General features: G+C 36.9%; 1 protein-coding gene across 2 annotated transcripts in view; it reads left to right on the forward strand.

Moving 5' to 3' along the window:
- The first annotated feature begins 335 nt into the window (after positions 1-335).
- The window catches only part of LOC108682689 (proton channel OtopLc), a 57,212-nt gene continuing 31,031 nt past the window's right edge, over positions 336-26,516 (forward strand). Inside the window, exon 1 of one of the 2 annotated variants that reach the window (XM_018171907.2) lies at positions 336-416. In XM_018171907.2, coding sequence (XP_018027396.1) covers positions 379-416 — 38 coding nt within the window. In that variant the 5' untranslated portion in view covers positions 336-378. Of the gene's footprint in view, positions 417-1,209; positions 1,242-26,516 lie in introns of those variants that run through there. The other variant, XM_018171909.2, reaches the window with a different exon arrangement.

Genomic DNA, 26,516 nt, shown 5'->3' on the forward strand with positions numbered 1-26,516 from the left:
AAACGCAAGATTATTCTATTAGAAGATTGTATTTAAATCAGTAATCAGATATTTTTGTCAAGAGAATCGTGAATGGTTACTTCTTCTCCTCATAAGTCGCATTCATTAAGTATAAATCCTTGATGTATCCTTCGTACATCATTGGGTTGATTCAGTCCTCCAACATTTAGTCCTCGATGGCTGCTGCAGAAAAACATCCCCGTGATCTTCTTTGGTGGCTAGACCAGAAAGAGAAAGGAATTTTCGGACGTGCCTGTTGGATGTTTAGTAGTCAAGTTCAGGCGAGCGAAATGCCAAGCGTAAAGGAGAATCGGTGCCGCGGTGCGGTTGAGGTCAGTCTGGTGTGGAGTGTAGTAGCGTGGAGTGAAGGAGCCAAGAATGCCGGACCTACGAATAACGGCCATTCAGGAGGAAACGTAAGTTCATGTAATAGTCCATGTAATTCAACTTGGAAGTGGAATATTCAAAAATGAAAATTGTTTGAAACAAAAAAAAATACGTTTTGAGCGCGTGGATAAGTTGTTAGTAGTTGAAGATGTCCATACAATTTGATTAAAATGACCTGACAACCATTATTTAATGAGGCTAAAATATATGGCCTAAATGAACGTGGATAAATTTTTACTGCTGGAAGCCGTTCATGCAAATGATTAAGTTCAATTGACAGGCATTATTTCGTGAAGAGCGGTTGGAGGAGCCAGCCAGTAGGATTTTTTATTTTTGTGTTGGTCATGTGTGGGATTTTCTTCGCACGTCACGAACATCTCTGAGAGCTGCAGTCATATAACGGTCTCGCGGAGATATGACCACACACCGGGCAATCCTGGTTGCAGCTTCCTGAGTTTCCAGCACGGGTGTGGCTTCGTGTTTTCCTCATCGAAAGAAGTGCGGAGGCCGTTTAACTGAACACGCCTGCAGTGCGTTCGTGTATTGAGCAACGTTATGACAGCTCGGTCACCTTGGATAGGGGTAGCAATTTTAGAACTTCTATGCATATGTCAGAGTTGTCTGACTCAGTCAGTCTGTGGGGTTACGGTAGAGCTGGCAATGAAATTGGTAGAAGGGCGGGTCGAGGGGATCTCGGAGGTCACAGGGCGGTCCGAGTGTGTTCCTGAGGGGGCTGGGTCACCAATAGGGATGGCTTCCCTCGCTAGTTCCGGAGTTGAGGCAGGTATCCAAATTTCCAGCGGAACTTAGTTCATGGCAGGACCTCAACAAGTCATGTACCTCAGTCCGGGAAGGTGAGAGTTACGATTCAATTCCGGGATGTGTGTCTACGGCATTCAGTGCATTAGAAATTAAAGCATGCAGGTGCCACCGGATACTTTCTTTGCGGTTATTATGATTCTTCTTGAAAGGTAAGTCTTTTATCGTGATCACGTCAACAGCTGCAGAAGTTCTTTGTGTTCATAAATGAAGTGGTGGCTATCAAGAACGTGCTGTGATATATTCTAACTATTTGAACCTGACACGTGATCAAACATATTATTAGAACAAATCTCTGAACAAATGTGAGCAGTGAAGTACAGTGATACCTGACATATGAAGCCATTCAGTGAAAAGTGGTTTGTGACACATCGATCAGTGCTCGGTTGAATATTTCTTTTAATATTCGTGTCATCGGGTCGTGTGGATTTCAGTATGAAGTAGCATGCCATATAATTTCAATTGTCACTTTCGTGAGGGTATGACCTGTAAACTACTTTATGTCTTTGTAAATCTTCATTTTCAAAGCATTTGTTTGAATGCAACATCGACTGTATAACGCAGAATTGGTTTCAGTGAAAATGTAAATGGTGCTCTGATAGTGGGTAATACAACTATGTATAATAATGAAATGACGATAGTGTAACACGAGGAATAATACGATCGTTGTTAAACCCATTTCTTATTCGTATATATACCTAGATCTAATTCATGTATACTCCTGCGCTATCATATTATTTTTCCATATAAAAAAGAATAAGTAAATAATATAAGCATGATAGAGTGAATTTTTCAATGAGCTCTTCCATTAGCTGCAGCTTATAATCAAGCTTTCCTTTGGTACGCAGAACTAAGAAGATTACTTACACTGACCAAAGCCCTGGCTGTCAGTAATGAAGGGGTCTTGTGCGGGAAGTTTTAATGCTCATTCAGACAGCAGCATGGCTGAGCAGCGCTCTCGTTATTCGGGCTCACTAGACGTCTATGACTTCCATGTTGAGGCATCAACACGCAAACTCAACTCACTTGACCTTGATTAGCCTCGAACTTGCCCACGTGAAATGATGCAGAGTTTGAAATATAACCTAGTCTTCCATCGAAAAAAGTGCGGGGTCGAGATTTAATCAGGAAATAGAGGAAGGCCGTAGCTCGGAGATTATTTCGTAATGTTCTATTGTTGAGAGGAACGGGCTAGGCAATACATATATACTGCCCCATACAGTGAGATATGCATTACTAAGTGAATAAGAGGCAGCTGATATGTTTTTATGCTTATTCAATTCATATACATTTCACAAACAATCAATATCGCAGACCTGATCAAAATTTTACCATAACTCAGTATTCATTGCAATAGTAATACTACTATTAGTATTACTATTACTTACTATTACTACATGTCATAGTAATACTACGTACAATTTTTAGCAGCAAGCACATTTAATTTTTAGAAACTGAGCCATTCTGACGACTTGAATATTCGATTTATTTAAAATAGTCCATTGACTGGCAAAAATTGTAAAATCACTCGATACATTTTTTGATGGATAAATCTTAACCAGTTCCCCCTATGAATCATCCCAATTTGAAGGATTTGTCTCATTGCTCCAGAAATGCAGCTGCTGCTGTCTCCATTCTATGACACTGTACAAAAAGTCAGATTTGAGACCCAAAGCCACCGAGTTTTTCTAATTGCGAGATACTGAGGATTCATCGAAGTGGAACATGAGACTCACCCATGCGCTTGATCTTGGATTTGGGCTTAAATTAAGCCAATTATGTGCACTTGAGATACTAATTATGTGCTAATAGTAAAATGTTTTAAAGGCAAAGGAGGGAAATGCGCTACCTTCATGAACGTCAATTAGGTGCTCTTCAAAAGTTTTCGAGCGTTCTCTCGTGCATAAAGAATTAAGATCACAATCAGGATATTATATGATGCACCTTTCACTGTATATGAACCGTATCTATAATATTTGCATTCAATATAATTTTTCGAATCTCATCTCTTTGCTCAATACTTGCCTTTATGGCAAAGAATGTATTTTTCGTTATAATCATGATCTATATGTATTTTTCTCATAAGTCTGGATTTCCTTTGCATACCATTTTTTCTCTCGATTTCTTTAATATAAAAACGGTAGACCAAATATACATTCTTCTATTGTTAACCAAACAAATTGACGCGGCATAGTTGTGCTCGGACAAAAATCCGTTGAGTTTCAATGAGAAACATTTAAGCTCCGAATACTTGAAGTAATTAAGCCGGATTTGCGAGTGCTTAAGATCAGCGATTGCAGCCTGCTTGGGCCCGCGCGTACCGAGTGTTTTACTGCAAGGCGCGGCGCAGACCCGTAAATACTAGAGTAAGGAGGTCCCACGCAACGTTTGGGCCCGCGCGTACCGAGTAAGTAAGCAAGGCGCGGCGCTGACCCGTAAATACTAGAGTAAGGAGGTCCCACGNAGACAGCATTCCCTGCATATGTATAGAAGAATGAGAGGGAAGGACCTGTCTCTTATACACATCTAGATGTGTATAAGAGACAGGTACTAGAGTAAGGAGGTCCCACGTAGCCTGTATGGGCCCGCACGTACAGAGTGTCTTACTGCAAGGCGTGGTGCAGACCCCAGTAGACACGTAAGGATAAGAGTATATGGAGGGGATGAAAAGCTAATTATACCTGTATGCATGGCAGCTTCAGAAGCTGCCTCCTGGTAGTCCTTTCTACTAGGGAGTGGCGCCGAACATTTTTTTACCTTTAATGAAGTGGAAAGAAATATGCATGATCTACAAAAATTCTGCAAGCAAGAAATGTTGATCATAGAGGTTGAAATTGTTGATCATTTGTTCATTATTATTCAATTTCATTCTATAGTTAGTTAGTTACACATATTTTGATAGTTGGTTGGGCGCAAAATATTATAGAGCGCATACAATAACTGCTGCTCATTTTCAACGTAGCATAAACTTGCGCGTTTGATGTTACTTTTTCATGCACGATAGGAAACGAAAAAATCCGTTCGCTCTATTCCTGCGCCTCACAGAAGTGAAACATTCATAACTCCTTAACGCGCATTTAAGCATACCAAACAAATTGAGAGGACAAAGTCAGTACAAATGAAGTAAATAACTGATATCAGATTAAATATTCAGAGCGGGTTGGAATATGAAGTCCCTGTGTTGGTTTGTACAAATCAAAACAATTTAAGTGACAACAAAAACGCTTTCTGGTGGTCATCCTCGTGCAGACGTCGTCCGGGGGGCGCGGTCTTGCAATCCGTGTCTCGGTCAAATTTTTTCCGCCGTTGAGGATTGATTTACAAATCACGATTCCAGACGAGAAACTCTACTTAGGCATGATTAAAGGAGCCTTTGTTAGCCTCTCTGGAAGGGAAAGACCCTGATTAGGGATCTGATAAATGCTCGGAATGCTACGATAATTCCCGTCGATGTACAGGGAAAGGTCAACTGCTCAAATGATGAGAATTAACGTTGTGTAATTTGCTGTGCATACTTCGATTGCCCTTCCCGTGAGGGTAAAGGTGAAGAATATTCTAAATTCATTGAAAGAAAGCCGTCCATAAACAGTCAAATTAATTGGCAGCATCAATCCAAGGGAATCAAATTGTGCCTACATAGGAGACCAAGCTAAGCGGGATTTTAATTTGAATTAAGTATCCTCGCCACGGTCCCCAGAATATTTGTAAAGCGTTTTTTATTGTGTTACATTTTTATGAAGACAGCCGCCTCAATCCGGTAAATTTAATTAGAAAAAGTTTCAAATTCCTTAATCGTTCTTCAACGCAATCGGCAACATCTATGCACCACCGAACTGGACGACGGGGGAACAATTAGAAATCATGCATGACTAATAATTATACAGCATAAAAATAAAAGTTAACATGATACTTTAAATTTAGGATTGAGTCGAGAATTATCCTATGTGTTTAAAATTAAAAATAAACCGAATGCATTACGCGCTCAGCCGATGGTCCCGATGCAATGCAAAACAGCTCCTCTCGATGGGATAGATTCGCACTTCCAGGCTCATTTGTTTCCGCTCAAGCGCACTCGAGGAACCCAGCTATAAAAGGGACAAGATACATTTATATTGGTACGAAAGATATGTAATGAAATTTTCTCATCCCTGACGTCACAAAATAAGATCTTATTTGACTATCTTACAAACGTTAACTGAGAAAGAATTTCAAGTGAAGCAAAACATCATTCATATTAGAGGTATGTTTCAATATTTTATATCTTTGGCCCGTTAGAGCGCATGAAATCGTTAAAACAGAGCATGACTTGCATAAAAGTATTGACGTCGTTCGTCGTCGTTGCGTTATCATGTTCGCGGGAAAGCCATAAAATTCTCGAGCTACTCGCGAAAAAACATAACACGACTGCTGCTCTGTGGCAGCGGTAGAAAAAAACCAAACAATGCTCGTATTAGCAAACGCTTTTGTCGATTTCAACCTGACGAACGCTTAGCTATTTTTATTCGATCCAGCACGGCTGGTGGTCAGCGAAAGTAACCGAGCAAACGCACTCGAATAACAAACACTAAAAGCTGCTCACCAAACACACCCTGCCTTGCACAAACCGCTTTCCCGGTCACCGAAACGGACAGGCGGAGAGGCGGACAAATGAACAGATGGCCTCGAAATTAAAGCTGGATTAAACCCCAATGTTTGAACTTAAAAACTGAGGCAGTACGTGTAAACAGACAAGTAGAGAGGCGGACAAATGAACAAAATAGCAAAAAAATAAAAGCTTGATTGAAACCCCATTTATTAACTTAAAAAAATATATATACTATAAAAAAACAGGCAGAAAAGCGGACAAATGAGCGGACGGTGAGAAAATTAAAAGCTGGACCAAAGCTCCATGTGTGAACTGTAAAACCAAGACGTTGTTAACAGATAGGCAGAGAGGCGGAAAATGAACGGAACGGACGGCAGGAAAAATTAGAAGCTGGATTAAAACCCCATGTTTAAACTTAAAATCCAAGACAATAGCATCGGGCAGACATAGCAGACAAACGTAAAACAGGCGTCTACGAGAATAAAAGCAAGAAAAGCGAACAGAGAGCAAACACTTACATTATGTGGCAGTGTTCACTTTGTGCTGAGAATAGCTGCTACGAAATAGTATTCAATTGATTAATAATACAATTGAAGATTGAAATATAAAGAAAATTCATAGCTCTGAATTCAGAATAAAAAACCGTATGCAATGTATCGCTGTATTTGGTATAGATTTGAATGCGTTTGCTAAATATTATGTTCCAAGATAGAACGGTTGAGGAGCCATTAAAAAATGCACATATCTTTTTGACAAATGTCAAAAAAAAGGAAGCAATAAGACAGCACGTGCGGCAAATCCTCACCTTATAGATAATTTTCCGAGTCATCACGCGGCAATTCACGTTCTAATCCTCTGACACAATCCTAACAAATAATGCATGCAGAACATAGTTAATGGAAAAACAGCGAGTTTAATGAAATATTATATACTATATGAATAATGTAAATATATATTTTATATGTAATTTAATTATATTCGTAATAAAATATTCATAATCTGATTTTTAGTTCACCCCGACGCTTTGAAACTGTGATACAGACGATCTCCAATCACTCAATGCAAAAATGTGCGAAAAACAAGATTGGCGTTCATATATTAACATTATTCTTTTTTTTTGACTGCTCAAGCTTGCGACCGCCAGCATTAATGCCTCAGACAGACAGGACTCCGACCTCACTTCTCACATCATTTCTCTGTCAATATAATCAATCACACGCGATTGCTTATCATTCAGCAGTTTGAGGGAATTATTACTAATAAATGTTCGACATTTGATCAGTAACAAATAAAAGGGTTTCTTGTACATTTCAGTATGAAATATCACAAAAAATATTTTATACGTACAAGATAATACAAATTCATCAATAAATACAAAACCTTTAATATGTTTTTTCATTAGCAATAGTTTTTAAATACGTAATTCTTGAGCTGCAACTATGTATATGTATCAAAAATTATGCATGCATTTTCATACGAGCAAGATACCCGGTAGCAATTTCGAAGCCTTGAATTAATCCTAAGTGAAAAAACTGTCATTGAGAGTCACGTGTAGTAAAAATTATATCATGAACTCAAGTATTAATTTCACTAGATTGCTTGAATCGCAGATTCACTATAAATTTGAAAGCGAATAAATCTCCATAAAAATTCAGCGTATTTCCATTGAAAACGTTTTTCAATAGCGATTAGCTGAATGTTTGTGGAGTTTTCTTCGCTTTTAAATTTATAGTATATCATGAACTTAGATGCAACACACCCGAAAGCAATTTAGAAGCCTGAAGAATGAATCTTAAGTTGCAAAGTCCTCATTTTGTAGAGTAAAATTTTATGTCTTGAAATTTATGATTTTATTTGCGCACGAAACATCGGCTTCCCGTTACACATTTCCATCAGCCATTTGCACGGTAAAAAATGATGTGCTAGAGCAGAGCATTGGTCATGCGGTGTGTGAGGGCCACGCGTAATGTTGCCAAGCCACAGCCTAAGTCAAAACAAATTTATCCGTATTTTTGTATTTCATTGCATTTGTATTTTCATGAAGATTTTCCGTCCTTCAGCCAATTACAATACCATGGATATCAATACCACATGCAATTTGATTAAGAATACAGGAGAAATTTGATCAAGAGTTTTTCAAAATAAGCATCAATGAATTCATTTTACCATAATGTAATTTAAACTCTCTTCCATTTTATGGTCATATATTAATCCCATGTAATGGAATAAATAACTCAATTTGAGCCTGTGCAAAGACACTGACGACACACAAGTTTATACAGTGACACATACGAACATCTAAATTTATAGGCATGACCGTATTGTTAATGTTATGATAAATAAAAGACTATGTCTGTAAGTCTGAGATAACATCTGCTCGATGAAGCGTCGGTCTCCTCACGATGGCTGCAAATGATGAGATTAGATATAGCTTGATCTTGATAGCTCAAGACACGGAATGCGCCGAGACGTACATTCACCATGAGTAAAAGTATTGTTATAGTATATAAAATACCTGCCTTATACTCGAATAACAAACACTAAAAGCTGCTCACCAAACACACCCTGCCTTGCACAAACCGCTTTCCCGGCCACCGAAACGGACAGGCGGAGAGGCGGAGAAATGAACAGATGGCCTCGATATGAAAAACTGGATTAATGCCCAATGTTTGAAATTAAAAACTAGAACAATGCAAACAGAAAAGCAAAGGAGGCGGACAAATGAACAGATGGCAGGGAAATTAAAAGCTGGATTAATATCCCATGTATTAATCCCATGTATTACCCCATGTATTACCACCTTAAATAAGATATTAATATAAACGAACAGGCCGGAAAGCAGACAAATTAATGAGCGGACGGCGAGAGAAATTAAAAGCTGGATTAATACCCCATATATTACCCCATATGTATTAACTTAAAAAATATATTATAAACGAACAGGCCGGAAAGCAGACAAATTAATGAGCGGACGGCGAGAGAAATTAAAAGCTGGATTAAAACCCCATGTATTAACTTAAAATCAAGACGATAGCATCGGGCAGGCATAGCAGACACACGTAGGTATAGCTGGCGTCTACACCACCAAGAAGAGCAAACAGAGAGCAAACATTTACATTATATGCCAGTGTTCACTTAGTGAATACAGTGACCATGGTGAGAATAGCCGTTACGAAATCGTTTTTATTTGATTGAACAATAATACAATAATTTAATACTGAAACACTAAATAAACAAAAATTTCAAAGCTCAATTTTCAGAGCTTGCGCTCTGAATTCAGAATAAAAAACTGTCCTCAATACATCACTAATTGGCATAGAATTGAATGCATTTGCTGAATATTATGTTCCAAGATATAGCGGCTGAGGATGCCTTCAAAATTTTATGATACTCAAGAATGGATGAACAAATGACCAAAATTAAAATAAATACAATTTCTAATTTGACAAATATCAAAAAAGAGGCAAAAAGACAGCAGGCGCGGCAAATCTTCACCTTCTAGACAATTTTTTGAGTCATCACGTGGCAATACATGATCTATTCCTCCGACACAATCGTAACAAATAAATTTGAAGTAATGCATGCATAGAACAATAGTAAACGGAAGAACAGCGATACACGACTCGTGGACCTGCAAAACAGAAGATATTCTCATAAAGCTTGAAAACGTTAGTATATAGAAATTAATAAAATGGTAGTTAAATAAAATATTACGCATATGTAACATGTAAATATAGACTTTATATATAATCATATTAATATCATAATAAAATCGTTCAAATGCAAAAACGTGCGAGAAGCAAGACTAGCGTTCATTTGTTGACATTATTAGCGCATTTTCTCATTTATTGAAAAAAGGCGCTATTGTGCTCGTCATGTCCGTCCGTCTGTCTGTCTGTGTCATGTTGCCGAGTATCCATGATACTCGGCAAAGAGAAAATGCGCTCTCTGTCACTCACTGCAGTGAGTACTGAATTATATATATATATTTTTTTTTTGTACTTGTAACCGCCAGAATTGATGCCTCAGACAGATAGGACTGCGACCTAACTTCTACCATCATTTCTCTGTCAATATAATCAATTATACGTGATTGCAAGTCATTCAGGAGTTTGGGGAAATTATTACTAAATTACTAAACATTTTATTAGAAATAAATAAAAGGGTTTCTTGTACCTTACAGTACGAAATATCACAAACAATATTTTATGTGTACAAGAAAATACAAATAAATCAATAGATACAAAAATCTTGAATTTGTTTTTTTAATTAGCTATAGTTATTGAATAATTCTGAAGCTGCAAGTATGGACATGTATCAAAAATCATGCATGCATTTTCATAAGAGCAAGACACTCGATAGCAACTTTGCAAGTAGCAAAAATTATATCATGAATTAGAAGCAACACACCCGATAGCAATTTAGAAGCCTGGAATGATTCTTAAGTTATAAAGTCGTCATTTTGTCAAGTCAAAATTTTCTTGAAATTTATGATTTTATTTGCGCACGAAACAACCGCTCACCGATGTGTTGTTGACACAGCCAATACACATTTCTATCCAGCCGTCAGCACGGAAAAAAATTATGTGCTATAACAGAGCATTGGTCATGCGGTGTGTGAGGGCTACAAGTAATGTGGCCAAGCCACAGTCTCAGCTAATATAAATTTATATGTAGCTTTGTATTTCATAGCATTTGAATTTTCATGAAGATTTTCGTCTTTCAACCAATGAACATACCAAGGATACAGGAGTACCACATGACATTTGATTAAGAGTACTGGAGAGCATATATTATACAAAGAATGTGTTCCAAAATAAACATATGAAATAATTTTACAATGATGTAATTTCAACTCTCTTCCAATTTATGGTAATATATTATGGTATGGGTTTTATGGTAATATAATGGTATGGGTTTTATGGTAAAAACACAAGTTTTTACAGTGGCACGTACGGACATCTAAATTTGTAGGGATGACAGTCTTGTAAATGTTAGGCTAAAATAAATTAAAGACTATGTCGTCTGTAAGTCTGAGATCAAGCGTCGGAGATCAAGCGTCGGTCGCCTCACGATGGCCGCAAATGATGAGATTAGAAACAGCTTGATCTTGATAGCTCAAGACACGGAATGCGCCGAGACGCGCATTCACCATAAGAAAAAGTTTTGTTATAGCATATAAGATACCTGCCTTATAGAGATGGTAATAAATATTTAGTAACAATTCCAATGAAGGCCACCAAGCAAATATACTTTATTTTATTACAACAAACAATGTTTTGTACAGCAACAATGCCTCGCACCGTGGATTGTGAAAATGTGAAATGTTCTCAGGATAAATAAAAAAAACCCGAAGGTGATCCTGCTACTAATTTAGAATAAGTACCTCATGGATCGAATTAGTCGTATTTTATTATTTTATTTGGCTTCAAATAACGGTCCTATGCAGGAGTGTATCAAATGGGAAAAATATAAAGAGTGATTAAATTTTAATACGTACCTTTTCTTTTGAATTAATATCATAATATTAACGTTGATCCACTCATCTAGAAATTTAATACTTAAAGACTTGATAATCTCTACATCTAGGTAGTAAAGCTAGACTTAAATAGAAAAAAAATTAGACATGACCAAGATATATAATTTTGAAGCTAGTGGAAGTAGCCTGTCGGTAACTCAGTGTCTATATAAGTGATTGTACCTTAATTTGACCTGTTGTGGCGGCCAGTAGTGACCGTCACCACTGGATGCCACTAGATTTATCGGTGAGCAAGTATATGCGCAAGGCCATTACTGGCTTCCAGTATTTTCAAAATAAAGGCTGCCAATGCGGGTCCTTAAATGACACCAACAGGCTGATTATGTGACGATTTCAGTCTTTGTCATTATTTTTCCGCATACATCAGGTCCCAATCTCCATTTTCCCATCTCATTCCTTGAGTCGTGAATTGAAACATATCTTATTAACAAGCCATACTAATGACTTGTGATGCAAATTGGTAAAAATTAATGTCTGAAGCTCGTCTTTCCGCGATTTTCTGTTGAATGACATGCTATTTGGTTGGAAAAAAATAAGCCGTGATCAATTTTATTATCATCTCAAAGCCTGGTCTATAGTAACAAGACTTGATTAAGGATAGTAAACAAAGGCTCTTCGGCGGGAGCGGGCTTCGTTTGGCCCTTTAAGTAGTACAAGTTCCGGAAGTGTATTAGGTATTAATATTAATTAAGTAATGCACGTCATCTCGAGTTGAAAATCATCTCGATTTCTATCGCTAATCGAGACAAAGCTTTGAGGATAGTGTCACCTCGACTGAAAAATCATAAATGCCGATTCTTAGTTCAATTACTAAAATTTCAAGCTTCTTAAACAGTAAGTTAAAATAATCATGAACTTCAGTAATCATCTTAAGTTAAAATTAATTAATATTTAGAACGATTATGTGTCACAATCAAGTGGAATTTCAAATGCACATCTGTCTGGCACCATAGCCCAGGCAGCAGGGCCTAGGAATAAGTGCAAAAGAGATACTTCTTTTATTTTCCTTATTATTTATTGAAAATATTTTTAATTTCCTTATAAATTATATGACTATCACAGTCAAATTATGGTAATACAAGGAAATTGCAGAACAAGTTTATATCAATAATTGTTCCCAACCAAAAAGTCACGATAGGATCATTGTGCCCAGCACGCTGCAGCAGGCAAAATAGAGGCACTGGCAGCATGGTCACTGCTCACTGGTCACTAGCGTCACGTAGAGACGAAGAAGGGTGACAACTGACAAGCAATAGAACGACGACACTCGTACGTGAGGTATGTGGGATCGTGTACACGGAACGTGGACAGATTCGGCGCGATGAAAGCTATCTAGTACAAAAAATCGTGCCAATTCAACAAATAAAACTTGCTACTGGAACCCGTAGGCAGCTTAGCAGCTACAGCTAATGAAAGCTCTGAGAAAATAAAAACGTCAAACTCACATAAATGTTTCTGGAACCTATTAAGGTAAATTAGAAAAGAATCTCTTTGATCAAGAAATAAAGTTGAAAATATAGTGCCAAAGTTTAGACAACACAAAATCAGACGTGCAGCGCCCTCATTATGAACTCATGTTATTAAATCAAATTAAGAAGTGAAGAGTCTCCCATAGAGAGTCATATTCGTTTTCTTTGGCCGAAGAAAGCCAGAGTTTGCCCTGAATTATTCGCCGTTTGTTTTCTACATTCATTTTCTCTGTAACATAGAAAGTTTTGGGTCACCCAAGTAGTTTTCTAACTGAATTTCTAGAAAATGAGGAAAGTCGTAGTTGGCCCTCTCAGCAAAGTTTTCTAAGCCGTTTTCTGCACACACCCCCGCGCCGTTTTCTAACTCGTTTTCTGTGCTCCCTAACTGCACCCTCAAGGTATACGACAACTAACGAATTCCTCTAGTTTGATCCACGCACTGCACAAAAACACATCATTGAGCTCGTCTTTGAACTCCATTTCCTTATGAGCTCACATCAGCGCCTGCGGAAATGATGGATATATATTAGCGCCATCTTGCCTCTTGATAATCGATAGTGAGATATGAAAAAGTTACTTTAACAGTTACTTCAATCTATAGAAAATTAGTAATTGGGTTTTCGCTAATTATATATATTAGCAACTAATAATCAATAAATGTTCACTTCATTGAATCACATCAGACTGTAGTGATTCCACTCTACAAACATGCTGTCAGAGGACAGGTAAACTCTACTCTTTACATCGAAGAAGTATAGATGTCGGATAATGCTAGTTTTTAACCCCCCAAAAACGTAAACAAGTAAACAGTGTAAAACGTACTCTTATTTATTCTTGCCACCTTGGCAATCATTTGTACAAGTGTATCACTATTGTTGGCACACCAATTGCTACAAACTAATTTTTTATTGTTGCTAGACAAATCTCAATTTTCTCGGAGTAAAACCTTGCCATCTATTATAAATCATGCTTAAGAAACACTCATAACAAGAGGAACACGAGCATTTCATTATGTAAGCACAATGTATAACGAATTAAATTCAAGAATTGCTTCACCCAAACAAGCTTCAGTAAAAAATTAAATCTCTGCATTCTAATATGGGGTCTATTTACCGTAGAGTTTAATAAACAGTGGTCGTCTCCCATTCTCTACTCACCCCATACTATTAAATGTCAGGGTTCTCATTAAAAATTTTATTCCAGCGACTCAGAGCAATAAATAATGAAACCTTACATCCATCCAAGAAGCCCACGACGAAATGCAGAGCAGAACATCTGTTCTCTTGAGAAGGGCTGCAGTGAATGCAGCCTAGCAGCGCTAACACAGTTCCAGGGATAAGAAGTTGGTTTTTGCTTAAAACTGCAGCTGAGCTCGCGCCACTCAGTTTACGATGGCACTTCAGGAGCAGATTGTCGAGTTTTTCGAGGCAACGAGTCGCTGTTGGGTTGTAGGCTTTGCAAGACAGCAGCTGCAGTCCTCGGATCCCTGATGAAAATTCGGAAAGACTTATAGGCGACTAGGAGCCGGCCATTGATCGATATCGAGGCATGTATAAGACTCATAATACAGGCTGGTTAAAGGCTAATTATGAAAACGATTAAAGTGTATTGTCAGCGAGATTTCAGGTTTCATACAAGTAAAGCTTAACAATGATAAAAACAGTAAGAAAGATTAATTATAAACGTCCTGGTCGATCTGAAATTGAATGTTAGAAATTATAATAAATAACAATGTATAAAATAATAGGAAATTATTTCTATATATTGTTAAGCCTGAAATTTTTCTCGTCGAAATTAAAAATTGTGAACAATTCTTTAGCCGCCTTTAGTCATCAAGGAAATATGAACTCAGTTGACATAAAAGTTTTTATTCGAACGCAAGTAGATTATAAGAACGCAAAGCAGACAGTATTATCAGTTGACATTTTGCGCGTCTATATTTACAAGCTGCACAAAAAAAAACATTAGTGGGAGTTGACAATCCCGAGAGGTTCTAGTATTGGGATCGCACATGCGTGTCACACTTGAACGCCAACACATCTCAATTATTTTTAAAAAATATATAATGAAGCTGCAAAATATCATTTTTGCAGATTCACAACGATCCTTATAACGTTATTGCTTGTGTACCTTTAACATTAACAATAATACTGAAGTCATATTTCCATGACTACCTACACTGCGTACGCGGGACCTACATTATAGTTTTGACTCTTCACCTTACCAACAGAGCCCCATAATTGTATTGGGCAACACAAGACCCTCGTAAACACAATAAAAGTTACACAAGATTCCACAAAGAAGATATGTAAAAAATGGGTTCAATTTTGGCCAACAAGGCCGGATTGTAGCCCTGGATTTCTGCCGCGTTTACCGACGAGTTCGAAGCTTTAAGGCCATCTTGGTTTACGGCAGCAATGAACCTGTGACCCGAGAGCTGGCTATCAAAACTTTAAAAACAACAACCCATGCAAAAAATTCAAATCAACATTCCAAATAACTATAAAAGTTCATGGATGACTAATTGACCATTTAAGACAATTTGGACATGTTAAATCTTTTCATTTAGGCGACAGGTTTCTGGTCTCTTCGGTAGTATTAATTCCATATTCGAGAATGTTATACCTTGTCTGAAAGCTACCTGTATATCTATATTAAATAACATATAACTTTATATTTTGAGCTCTGCCTTGAGTTATACCATGAGTAAAATGTAAGTTATGCTCTTCAAGATAATAAAATATATTCGAACTATAATGTGAGGAGATACGCCTATGATGATAAGGAAACCTGCTCATAGGTAATACAGAATATTTGATAATTATTTTCTAAACTGTCAATTTGGTTTAACTGCAGAATTTTCCCTTGCACAAAAATAACGAACAATAAACGAGGTGTTTACGAATGTAGTTTCGTGCTCAGTTCAAGAACGAGACTCGCGCAACTCAATTTGAATTTAATGTGACTTAGCGAGGACTTAACCTCGTATCTTATTAGTTCTTGTAGTCATTGGAAGTAACATCGTTCGAGATAAAGCGAAGTAATAATTTATGATAGAATACAAAATGTGGCATCCAAGTTCGAGCATATTTCTACTGATAATATTTCTACTTATCACTTGATAAACCAGTTGGTCAGGATTTAGAAAAAAGGCATGGAATAATTTTATTCATGTTCCAAAGTTTATACGATAAATATTTATGAAAAGAAATTTAAGACCTGGAGTGAAAGACAAATGAATACTTGAATACTTCTATTCAATTTTACAATTCTTCCTTCCAATTAATACTCCTGCCGATTTAATCTACTCGCAAAATCGAGTCAACAATTGAATTAATTCATGAATATTATCTTGATTCAAAGAAAATCTGAACGTAATAATCACAGGTCAGATTTCAACACAATCGCAAATTGGAGCAAACTCGACGCCTGCGTGCCGACCATTGACCGTTCTTTAACCAGCTTAGATTACTCCATTCAGCACGAATCGATGGTGAACATATAGCATAGAGCTCGACTTCTCAATGTACGAGCGTCAGTAAACGCAACCTGAGCAGTTTTATGGCTCTAATAATGAACGACAAAGCCGTCTGTTAAGGTTAAGAAAATTACATATTTATAGTTGATATTTACATCAAGATACTGGAGAGATTCTATGGAAGTTAATAGTATGGAATTTAGGCATGCTGTGTGGTTGATGTGTTATTATAGTGTAGAAAATTGTGTAGGGATCAGAGGCGATGCGCATAATCTAATAGTATTAGTACAATCAAACATGGATGGATGATAGCTACAGATTCCTGGAAAATGAACTAAATTTTTACACGTGTTTCTCAACTTTTTTCATTTAATTCACGGCATATAGTTGGTATTTAAAATTTCAAAATGTTTTTATAAGTAAAATATCCGGTAAATATATGGAAGTTTGTTTTAACTTCCACTGAGAAAACTGTCTATTTCATGAATTTTTTCAGCGTTTATTATATCGATTAGTCCTTCAATCACTCGTATACAAAACAAGGTCAGGCATCAGAACTCCTAAGATGATCACAAGTTCGTACAATCGCGTAGCCGCTGGATTTATAAAATTGCACGTTTATTTCCTCTGTCCTGTTGACAAACATGCAAGAAATTAGTATTCGAGCTCCAAGACTGCCACTCATACTTTTTGTTCGTCGTGTATTTTTATGTAAACTTTTCGTTGATTTTTCTCGTCTTGAAGAAGGTTTTAGCCAATCAAAATCCGTTCCATAATTCCGTTGTGGCTTCTGCGCTGACTTAAAAAAATGAGGCAAATATAATGGCAAGAAAGTCTAGTTTCACAACCAACCTCAGCCGCGATGCCTGATTTTCTTCGATAAACTCAACAGGTGTTTCAGAAAAGACGTGCAAAGATGGTGTGTAATATTAGAATTGTTTCTAAATTCGAAAAAAGATAGTCATTAAAAAGCAAACAAAGGTACAATTTAATATATTTTATGTCTCAAATAAATTTATGCAAATCTGCTCACAATTCACGTTCGTTCGAGAAATACGCATTTGAATTAATAATATTAAAATTCTGAAACTAAACAAATTCTATTATAATTCTTAACTTAACTTAATCACCTAAATTCTTACAGCAATATTACACAAATCTATTCGTTACAGTTTGTCAACTATTCTTATTATTTAACTACTATTAATATAGTGCGAAAATTAGGCTATGCAAAACAGATAATCAATTAATCCTTTAATAAAACGATCAATGTAAACCAACTATCAACATACGATACTCGTATCACTTTAATATTTTCCAGCTGAGATTGCGTCCCAGTTTATGTAGGGCGTTTTATCGGAATTTTCAGAGCAAATGTTGAGTCAATGGAGCATGCAATTTTAGATCGAAGATAAGGACTCGAGATAGGCCAATAGATGGCGGGAGCCTAAATGCTCATTAGAAGCGAACGCCGAGTGCAAATGCCACGGAGTTCCATGGCTATTAAATTGTCAGGGATTTAATTAAGTGCGCTGGAAAAATTGCGTTATAGTTTTCTGAGATATTATTGAAAGGAAATTAGCCGGTGCCTCTAAAACGTCTATTAAAAGTGTTGCTTTTAACAGCAAAAGTGGAATGGTTTAATGAATCAAATATGAATGTGTTCAGTACTACAGTATTAATCATCTCTTATACCAGAAAAGAAGGATAAATAATAAGTTTGCAATTCTTAAGATATTGTATGATTAATCGAAATCCTTTCTGCTGAGAGATCGCGCCCGATTAAGAAGCGTTTGGAACGTTCTCACATAGCCTCAGTAAAGCGTGGAGAAACATTGGTAATCTGATACAAAGCAATTATCTACGGTGTTATCAGCCAGTATGTTGGCGAATGTTCAATTAAATTTTAGTATCTATAGGTTTACTACCACTTTTATTTATTTTGCCTAACCGAAAAATAAATCTCACGTCGGTAATTCTACACTCGTGCGAACAAATGTAAAACATTTGTTTTCACAGCTACGCTGATATTTTCGTCAGTCCTTGACTGCAATTTCAGTCAGCTCATCGAAGCTCATTCCGTTTAAGAATTAATATTTTTAGAGCACATCATAAAAGGGCAGTCTTCGATCTGTCTACGTTCGCTGCATAAGAAGACCTCATGCAGCGTCTGCCCTACGAACTATGTGGTCAACAAAGAGCTCAAGTGTAACGTCAACACAAAACATGCAAAAAATTTAGGATATTTCCAGAATTTTTGCCCGCTTAAAAGTCAAGATTCCTTGCTGAACTATCACGCTTTGCTGCGAGAAATGAAATGCAGACTAAAATACTTTCGTTAATGATGCGTGGGTGATGCATTTAATCATTGTTTCAGGACTTGAAGGCACAGTTATGGACCGTAATGTTATGTTGCTTCATATATATTTCTATTAGAAAAACAAACGCAAAACAAAAGCATAAATGTTATAAGTGTATAAGTCTGGATAACTGCGTTTTTAATGGGATATTTTTCAAACGCCACCAGCACACACGAAAACTTGTAATGTTAACAAATGAAAAACAAACTAGCAAAACATTAGGCAGCACGGATAAAACTACCTAGAATTTTTTTTACTTGGCTTGATATTTTTCATGCATGTTATTTTCCGGATATAAACGCACTGAAAGATCCATTTAAAATGTTGAAAATTGGATGATAATCTTGAACTTCTGCGTTCATGAATCTCATAAATGAGTAGTGTTCCCAGGTTGATACCAGGCACCAATTTACAAAATATGACTTTTTTTGCCTGTTGCCTGTTCAAAACGATTTGCCTGTTGCCTGTTGAAAAAGTTGCCTGTTGAAAACGATTTACTAATGCTCTTCTCGGGGTCACAATAAATTCGCACCCAATCTTAATCCAGTTTAATGCGAAAATGAATTTTGCTCTTTCTGCAGACAGCATTCCCTGCATATGTATAGAAGAATGAGAGGGAAGGACTGTTTGAAAATTATCACGCAAATTCCAACCTCAAATTCCTCTCTCCCCCTCGAACTGGATAATTATACCAAATTCATGATATTAAATACGTGAAAGGTAGAAATCAAGTTGATTCACGCGAATTCAAAACAATGATAAAAAAGCGCTGGATGTTCAAGTAAATTAGGTGATTATAGGGCTTAATGATCAATCAAAATAAGCGTTTCTAGGAAGTTTCCTTATTTTACGAGGGTTATAACAAGTACATTGGTGGATAATTGGTATGAAAGTAAAGAGCGATTACAGGTTAACGAATGTTAACCTGTAATCGTGATCGATAGTTCCTATAAAAAGAAGGAATTAAATAACTTTCTCTTTCTTTAATTTAATTTAATACCTTTAATAGGAGGTATTAAAGGTAAAGTTATTAATAGGAATTTAATAACTTTAATTTCTTTTTCTCTTTTGAATTGTAACTAGAGCTCCTTTGTGAATAAAAATCAATCAATCAATCAATCAAACCCCGCTTATGTTAGGATGAAGTAGTTCTTTGCTAAGAACAAATGAAGGGGAGATCTGAGTTTCTGCTTTGTAAGTTCTTTTTTCGATAGATTATTTAACTCTGAAAAATGCTGATGATTTTACTTGGCTTGATATTTTTCATGCATGTTATTTTCCGGATATAAACGCACTGAAAGATCCATTTAAAATGTTGAAAATTGGATGATAATCTTAAACTTCTGTGTTCATGAATCTCATAAATGAGTCCTGTTCCCAGGTCGATTTAGGGCACCAATTTACAAAATAAAAGAATTATAATATTCTGAAAAGTTGTCTGTAGAAAACGATTTACTAATGACGTTCTCGGGGTTACAATAAATTTGCATCCAACCAAGATCCAGTATGATTAGAAAATGAATTTTACTCTTTCTGCAGAACGAATTTCCTGCTATGTATAGGCGAATGCAAGGGAAGGACTGTTTGTAAATTCACATGCAGATTCCAACCTTAAATTCTTCCCCCCCCCTTCTCCTCTCGAACTGGACAATTCTACCAAATTCATGGAATTAAAAAAGTGGAAATTTGAAAATAAGCTAATTCACGCGAATTTAAAACAATGATTAAGAAGCGCTGGAAGTTCAAGTGAATAAAGTGGTTTTAGGGCTTAATGGTCAGTCAAAATAAGCGTTCCTATGAAACTTCCTAATTTTACGAGGTTTATAACAAGTATACATTGGTGGATAATTGGTATAAAAATAAAGAGCGATTACAGGTTAACGAATGTTAACCTGTAATGTAACGAATGTTAATCATGATTGATGGTTCCTATAAAGAGAGGGAATTTAATAACCCCGATTATGTTAGGATGATGTAGTTCTTTGTTCCGAATAAATGAAGGAAGCTCTGAGTTTCTGCTATGGAAGTTCGTTTTCGAGATAAATTTATTTACTCCAAAATCCTGATGGTCGCTTATCTCGGAGCGTCCTCCGTTTGCAATGAAGCGGTTGACAATTAAGACTTAGTTATTCAATAATAAATTGTTCAAGATAAAATACAGGTTTTCAGCGTGCAGGAAAATTTCGTTCCATGCCACGGGAAGTTCTCGCATAGCGAAGCTCCTCTCTTCAACCGATAATCGAATTACCAAATGAGTGATAACAAAATTTAATTTTTCCTGAACTTAAATATACTAATCCGAGATCGTGGCTCTAATAGCATCGTGGCACTCCCCTTCGATTTTAAATTCATTAGGTACTCAAATTGCATCTTGTATCACTAGCTCCAGCAGCGAAACGAAAGAGAGCAATTCAATTTCTAACAAAATTGTTACCGTTATTTGTTACAAAATTTTTATATTTTCCGGGCGAATAATCGAAATTAACTTCAAATTATCTTTAATTTTGTATTGATGAATAAATTAACGCTGTGACGTGACATAAGGCCAAGCATTATAACTCTCCAGTACAACGCCTCGTCATCCTCTCACGCGTACGCAGATTGCCGGGACTTGCAAATGCAAACCTAAAATAAAAATAGCAACATCCATTCAAACACATCTATTCAGCGAATGAATGGCTTGGAAGTAAACATTGTAAACGATCACAAGGCATGTGAAGAAGTATGATGGCAGCCGAGCTCTCGCAGGACAGGCAAGTAGCGCGAATGAAGCGGCCTTGCCTGTGGGTGCCCGGTATATTCCCCGCATGGACCGCAAAAACTCGGCTGCCATTGCGCTCACTCATGCTGTGTTGCTCACGCCGTGCTAGTTGTTGAGCAGTGCTAAATTAGAATAAAACTTAACAACAAGGACATAGATAACAGATAAAGCTTGGAACATAGATAACATGATTATCAGAGAACCATTTATTGCAAATATAGGCTTGGTTTTATGCGGACAAGACGGTACCTATTATTTACTTGAAAAATAATTCCTGTAAGAGACTGAAACATGACCAGCATACATCGTTGAAGTACGGAAAACACTTTAACGTATGTTTGTCCCATCGTATCTCACGAGGTTTCCATTTAGAGCAACTGTACCCACCTAAAAATATTATACTCCATCTAAAAAACATTTTCATAGCTTCCTATGTAGCTAAGAGTCTTGAGCACAGTACTCAACGATATTTGTGTCAGATTGCAATCATTTTTACGACAAACATTACTTCAAAACTACGCATGAATACGTATTGAAAACATTACGCCGGCAATTCTGTCTCATTGATCAACAGCAAAGTGCGAACCCTGACTGAGAGCGAGATTTCATCTCTCTCAGATCTCGTAACACACATCAAGCTCTGTACTATAACGCACAATTAGATAACTCTATGCAGTGGTCGAACTCAGAGACCTTCCTTTGAACTTCCATGCAGTAGAAAAATTATTAACGCGTGCCGGCCTCATGCCATAATTTGGCCTTATCGCGCTCCTTGTACTTATGATTTGTCCACTGGCGCACACCCCGAACCTTGCCCCGATGACCTCCTAAGCTGATCCCTGGTCTCAGGACCTTTCCAAGCATTCTCAGGCGATCGCACTCCTAATAAATATCTTGCCATGCGCTGCTCCCGAGCGCACAAAACTGCCTTTTACGCGCGCAATTATATGATCATATGGCTTCTCCCTAGCGCCGTACTAATGATCCAAGATGATGATGGAACACTACATGAAGCCACTCCTTCGGATAATGAGGCACTTAAAGTTTTTAATTTAATGAAGACCTACAGATGTTTGATGTAGGTCTCCATTGAATATTTGAATTATAATTGATGTTATGATTGAAATTATTTGATAATATTATAATTGAAAATTTAAGCAGGTTCTACACAGAGTTAGGGATAACGTTCATTCAAAAAATGTACTTAATTGTTTTTCATATGTTTTGCTCTCGTGACATTCGATAGTTGAACCATCTAATAACTCAATTATGCAATTTAATTACTAACTAGTCAGAAATGATAATAATTTTGACTCCGAACTCTGACAATATCGATCGTACTCATAGAATACAAATTACGAAACATATCAAAATTTAAACATCATCCACTATTAAAGTGGGGAATATAACTCTGATCTTTTTCTGAAGAAGAATCAATTAAGGCTTCCGTTTACACTGAAGTGAAGAAATATCCCAAAGAAGACAATGAATAATAAAATGAGAAGACTATAAACAATGCATTCGTGAATTTTTGAATAGCTATAAAAATTTTCCTTGAGCTTTGAAGCGTATTATTATTTTTCGACGTGCATCCGAAAAATAAAAGGGAGAATGGGATACAGGACGCACATAACAGCAACAAAAACATTGAGAAGAAAAAATTATTCTCATTAAATTTCGCTTAATTTTATGCACAATTTATCCTTATTTGCTTAGAAATCGGTCCGAAACTTCACCGCGTCAGGGTGGCATATTCTCATATCGATATTTTTTCCAAGGCTTTCCAGAGAAATATAAATCGTGAACAAGTCTTCATTTTAGTAGGAGTTAGTGAGATAGTAAGTATTACACTGAAGTGAAGAAAATTCTGAAGAAGAATCAAAGCTTCCGTATTATACTGAAATGAATGAATAAAATATACTAAAACGATCATGCTGCTATTATGAACAACATACCGCAATTGTAAAGTATAATACTACCATCAAAAAATATCAAAATTCAGCTCCAACAGCAAATCCTCTTGACTATTAAATTTCACGAGTGAGAAGTTAAACAAGATATGATAATTTTATTTTATAATTCTTCAATACAAGTACAAATTGTGTTAGAGTTGTTGGGGTCACAGAATACAGCCGATACCTTATGGGTCGTAGATGAGGTAGGTCCGTGCAGTTGTAAAGAGAGAACCTGTACAAGCAACAATATATCGTGCAGAGGTGCAGACGACGCCCGATCCCTTTTGAACTTTAATCTGCAGAAACTTGAAAGGACAAAAAACTCGTCGCAACCTTCGGGTGGCCTCAGAAATTCGCAGTCCGAAGGACGACAAGCCACAGCTTCTCGTCCGAGTGGACGACAATTCGAGCACCGTCGCATTTATATTCATTCTTTCTCTGCTTTTGTTTTGGCTGGCAAGGAAACTAATATTCTTGATGATGTGTGGCCGACCGGAATGCCTTGATAGATGGGGAAATTGATTGAGTTTCAAGTTCTATATCGGACTTTATTGCATTTAAAATCGGTTAAGAAAGACAATTATCGGGCTGGGAGAGTTCAAAAAATAGTTCATTTCCGTGAATATCTAAGTAATATGTTTTCATGTAGCTCTCAATGCAAATTAACTAGTAATTAAATACCAAAATCATATCGTTCCTAATTGAAATACATGACACCTATTCTAAGAAAAAATGTCCCGACCGAATACACTCAGAAGCGATGTCACTATTGCCTCTCTCTCTGTATCCTCGAACAAAGCAGCAGAAGAAATTACATTAAAATTTCGAATTGAATATGAGCGAAAGTAACGACATGTAAGAGACACGGTCTAATTGATAGGCCTATTCAGTTGTAGGCCGATACAACATTTAACAATGTACAATTAATTAGTCGCCAGAATTCGTGCAAAAAGCTAAGTATCTTGCAAGTGTTGCAGAGAAGCGATGTGTCGGCTGCTTAGCATTCAGTAAAAACAGTGCCGGCGAGGACGATGCTTTGCATGTATGGCATTTGCGATCAACACGAGTCAGGCCACGCCATCATAAGATGCTCATTACACTCATACAAATGAGCCAGACTCTGTCCAAATAGCAATGCACTCTTTGTCCGTGCGCGGGCCACAATGACCCCGTTGGGCCCGGTCAATCATATGATGCTCATTACACTCATAAAAATGAGCCTCTGTCCAAATAGCAATGCACTCTTTGTCCGTGCGTGGACCACACTGACCCCATTGCGCCAGGTCAATGAGCGGATCATGCAGTGCTCAGTCCGCTCTCTGCTCGTGCTGTGGGTAAGATATTGTGTCAATAATTGATGAATATAACCCATTCGATTTTCTGAGTGCAGAATTTCTGCGCTGCAATGATATGCTAATGCACTGTAACTGATGCGTTGACAGTGACAATTATAATAAGAAGTCAGAATATTGCTAATTATATGATATAAGTAACTAACTCATTGTTTATTGGTTTGTTCATTGATTATATAATTTAAATGGCCAATGACTAATAAATTTATGTTATTATAAATATATAATTTGAACTTTTCAATAATGCTGGTAGATTATGTACCTATCATTTCATTTGTCATTAATGTACATATCATTTTCAGTTATTTTTTTTTTGCCCACCGATTGTCTCGTCTCGTTATCTGGAATAACATTTATTTGTTGTAGTGTGAAGCCCAGCCTACTCCAAATAAATCAGCATCAGTATCCTTAAACCATGATTTCTATTAGCATAACCAAATTGCGCATTAATTTCAGACAGAAATAGAACGAGCTGGTACGACGAAAGGTTAGCCTAAAAATATTCTGAAAGAGAAGCCGTGATCTTGTTTAGATGGCAACAGAAGGCGACGTGAAGGCCGTTTCTTTATTAGGGATCCATCGAACAGAGGCCTATAGATGGCGCCAAGACTTCTGCTCGGTAAAGTCCATCCATCATCACGGTCCTTTGTGTCCTCCTTCGTAGCATTTTGAATTCGGACTGCGATGGACGCTGAGAAACGTATTCGAAATGTCATATAGTGCCAAGTACGACGGTAAATGCCAGCCGAGCTTCAATGTGAATATGGACATCGCCCACCAGCTAGAATGATATAAATAAAAACCCTTCTGCAGTCTGATGAACCGAGGTTCACCTACAAGCCGACCAAGCGAAATATTTCCAGCCCTTACTATGTCTTCAAGAAAATTATAAGATAGTAGGGCAGCAGATTCATATTTTTCATATCAATGGCAAGCCTTGATATATCAAAAATTCAAATATCACCATTATATAGTTGATAGTATAACAAGAAACTAAACAAAAGCTTTCATTAAAGTGTGTGAAGAAATGACAGCCCCAAGTCAAACTCAACATATACTACATAGGCTCAAAGGGCATGCGCCTAATGGTTCTGCACGAGAACCGTTATCAGGATTACGTATTAGCTTTAACATTAAACCAGGCATAACTTCTGACTGAGCCTTCACCTTACAGTGTTCGACCGTCTGCATGTAGTGGGACTGCGGTAGAGCGGTTTAGCGTGATCTCTTCTCGATACCGCCCAGTGGTCCGTAAAAATCTCACAGCCATTCCCATAAAAAGTCAAATGCCGACCAAGTCAAATATCAATGCAAATGTTGAGCGATCGAGGCAATTCATCTGATTACGGCGCGGTTTCATTTATTTTAAATCAGCCGCCTGCATTAGTTTATATAAAAAATATGCTGTATAGTTTGAAGGCATAAAAAACTCGATTTCCAATGTGGCTTGATGGTTTACTGATGCAAATATTTTAAAATATTTCAATAAAAATGTCGGAGATTATTTATTATTTAAAAGTATTTCCTCCTAATTTTGAATTTTCAAACATTCATTGAGCGTATCGTTATTTTCCGTCTTGTCAATGATAAATATGTAGGTTTCAAGATAAAAATGATAACCTGCATAATTTTTAAAGAATGAACGCTACTACCGAAAAGCCCAAAACCGTTGGACACATTTGGCACGGTTTATCCCGATGACTGCCGTTTCAATGACGGACACGTGAAATAAATGTTTTAAACTATGCCTGATTAACTTTTAAAATATTTTATATAGTCAATACATAACGCAAATGAATGTCATACTATTT

This window comes from Hyalella azteca, unplaced genomic scaffold, assembly GCF_000764305.2.
Source record: "Hyalella azteca isolate HAZT.00-mixed unplaced genomic scaffold, Hazt_2.0.2 contig15494, whole genome shotgun sequence".
Classification (NCBI taxonomy): domain Eukaryota; kingdom Metazoa; phylum Arthropoda; class Malacostraca; order Amphipoda; family Hyalellidae; genus Hyalella; species Hyalella azteca.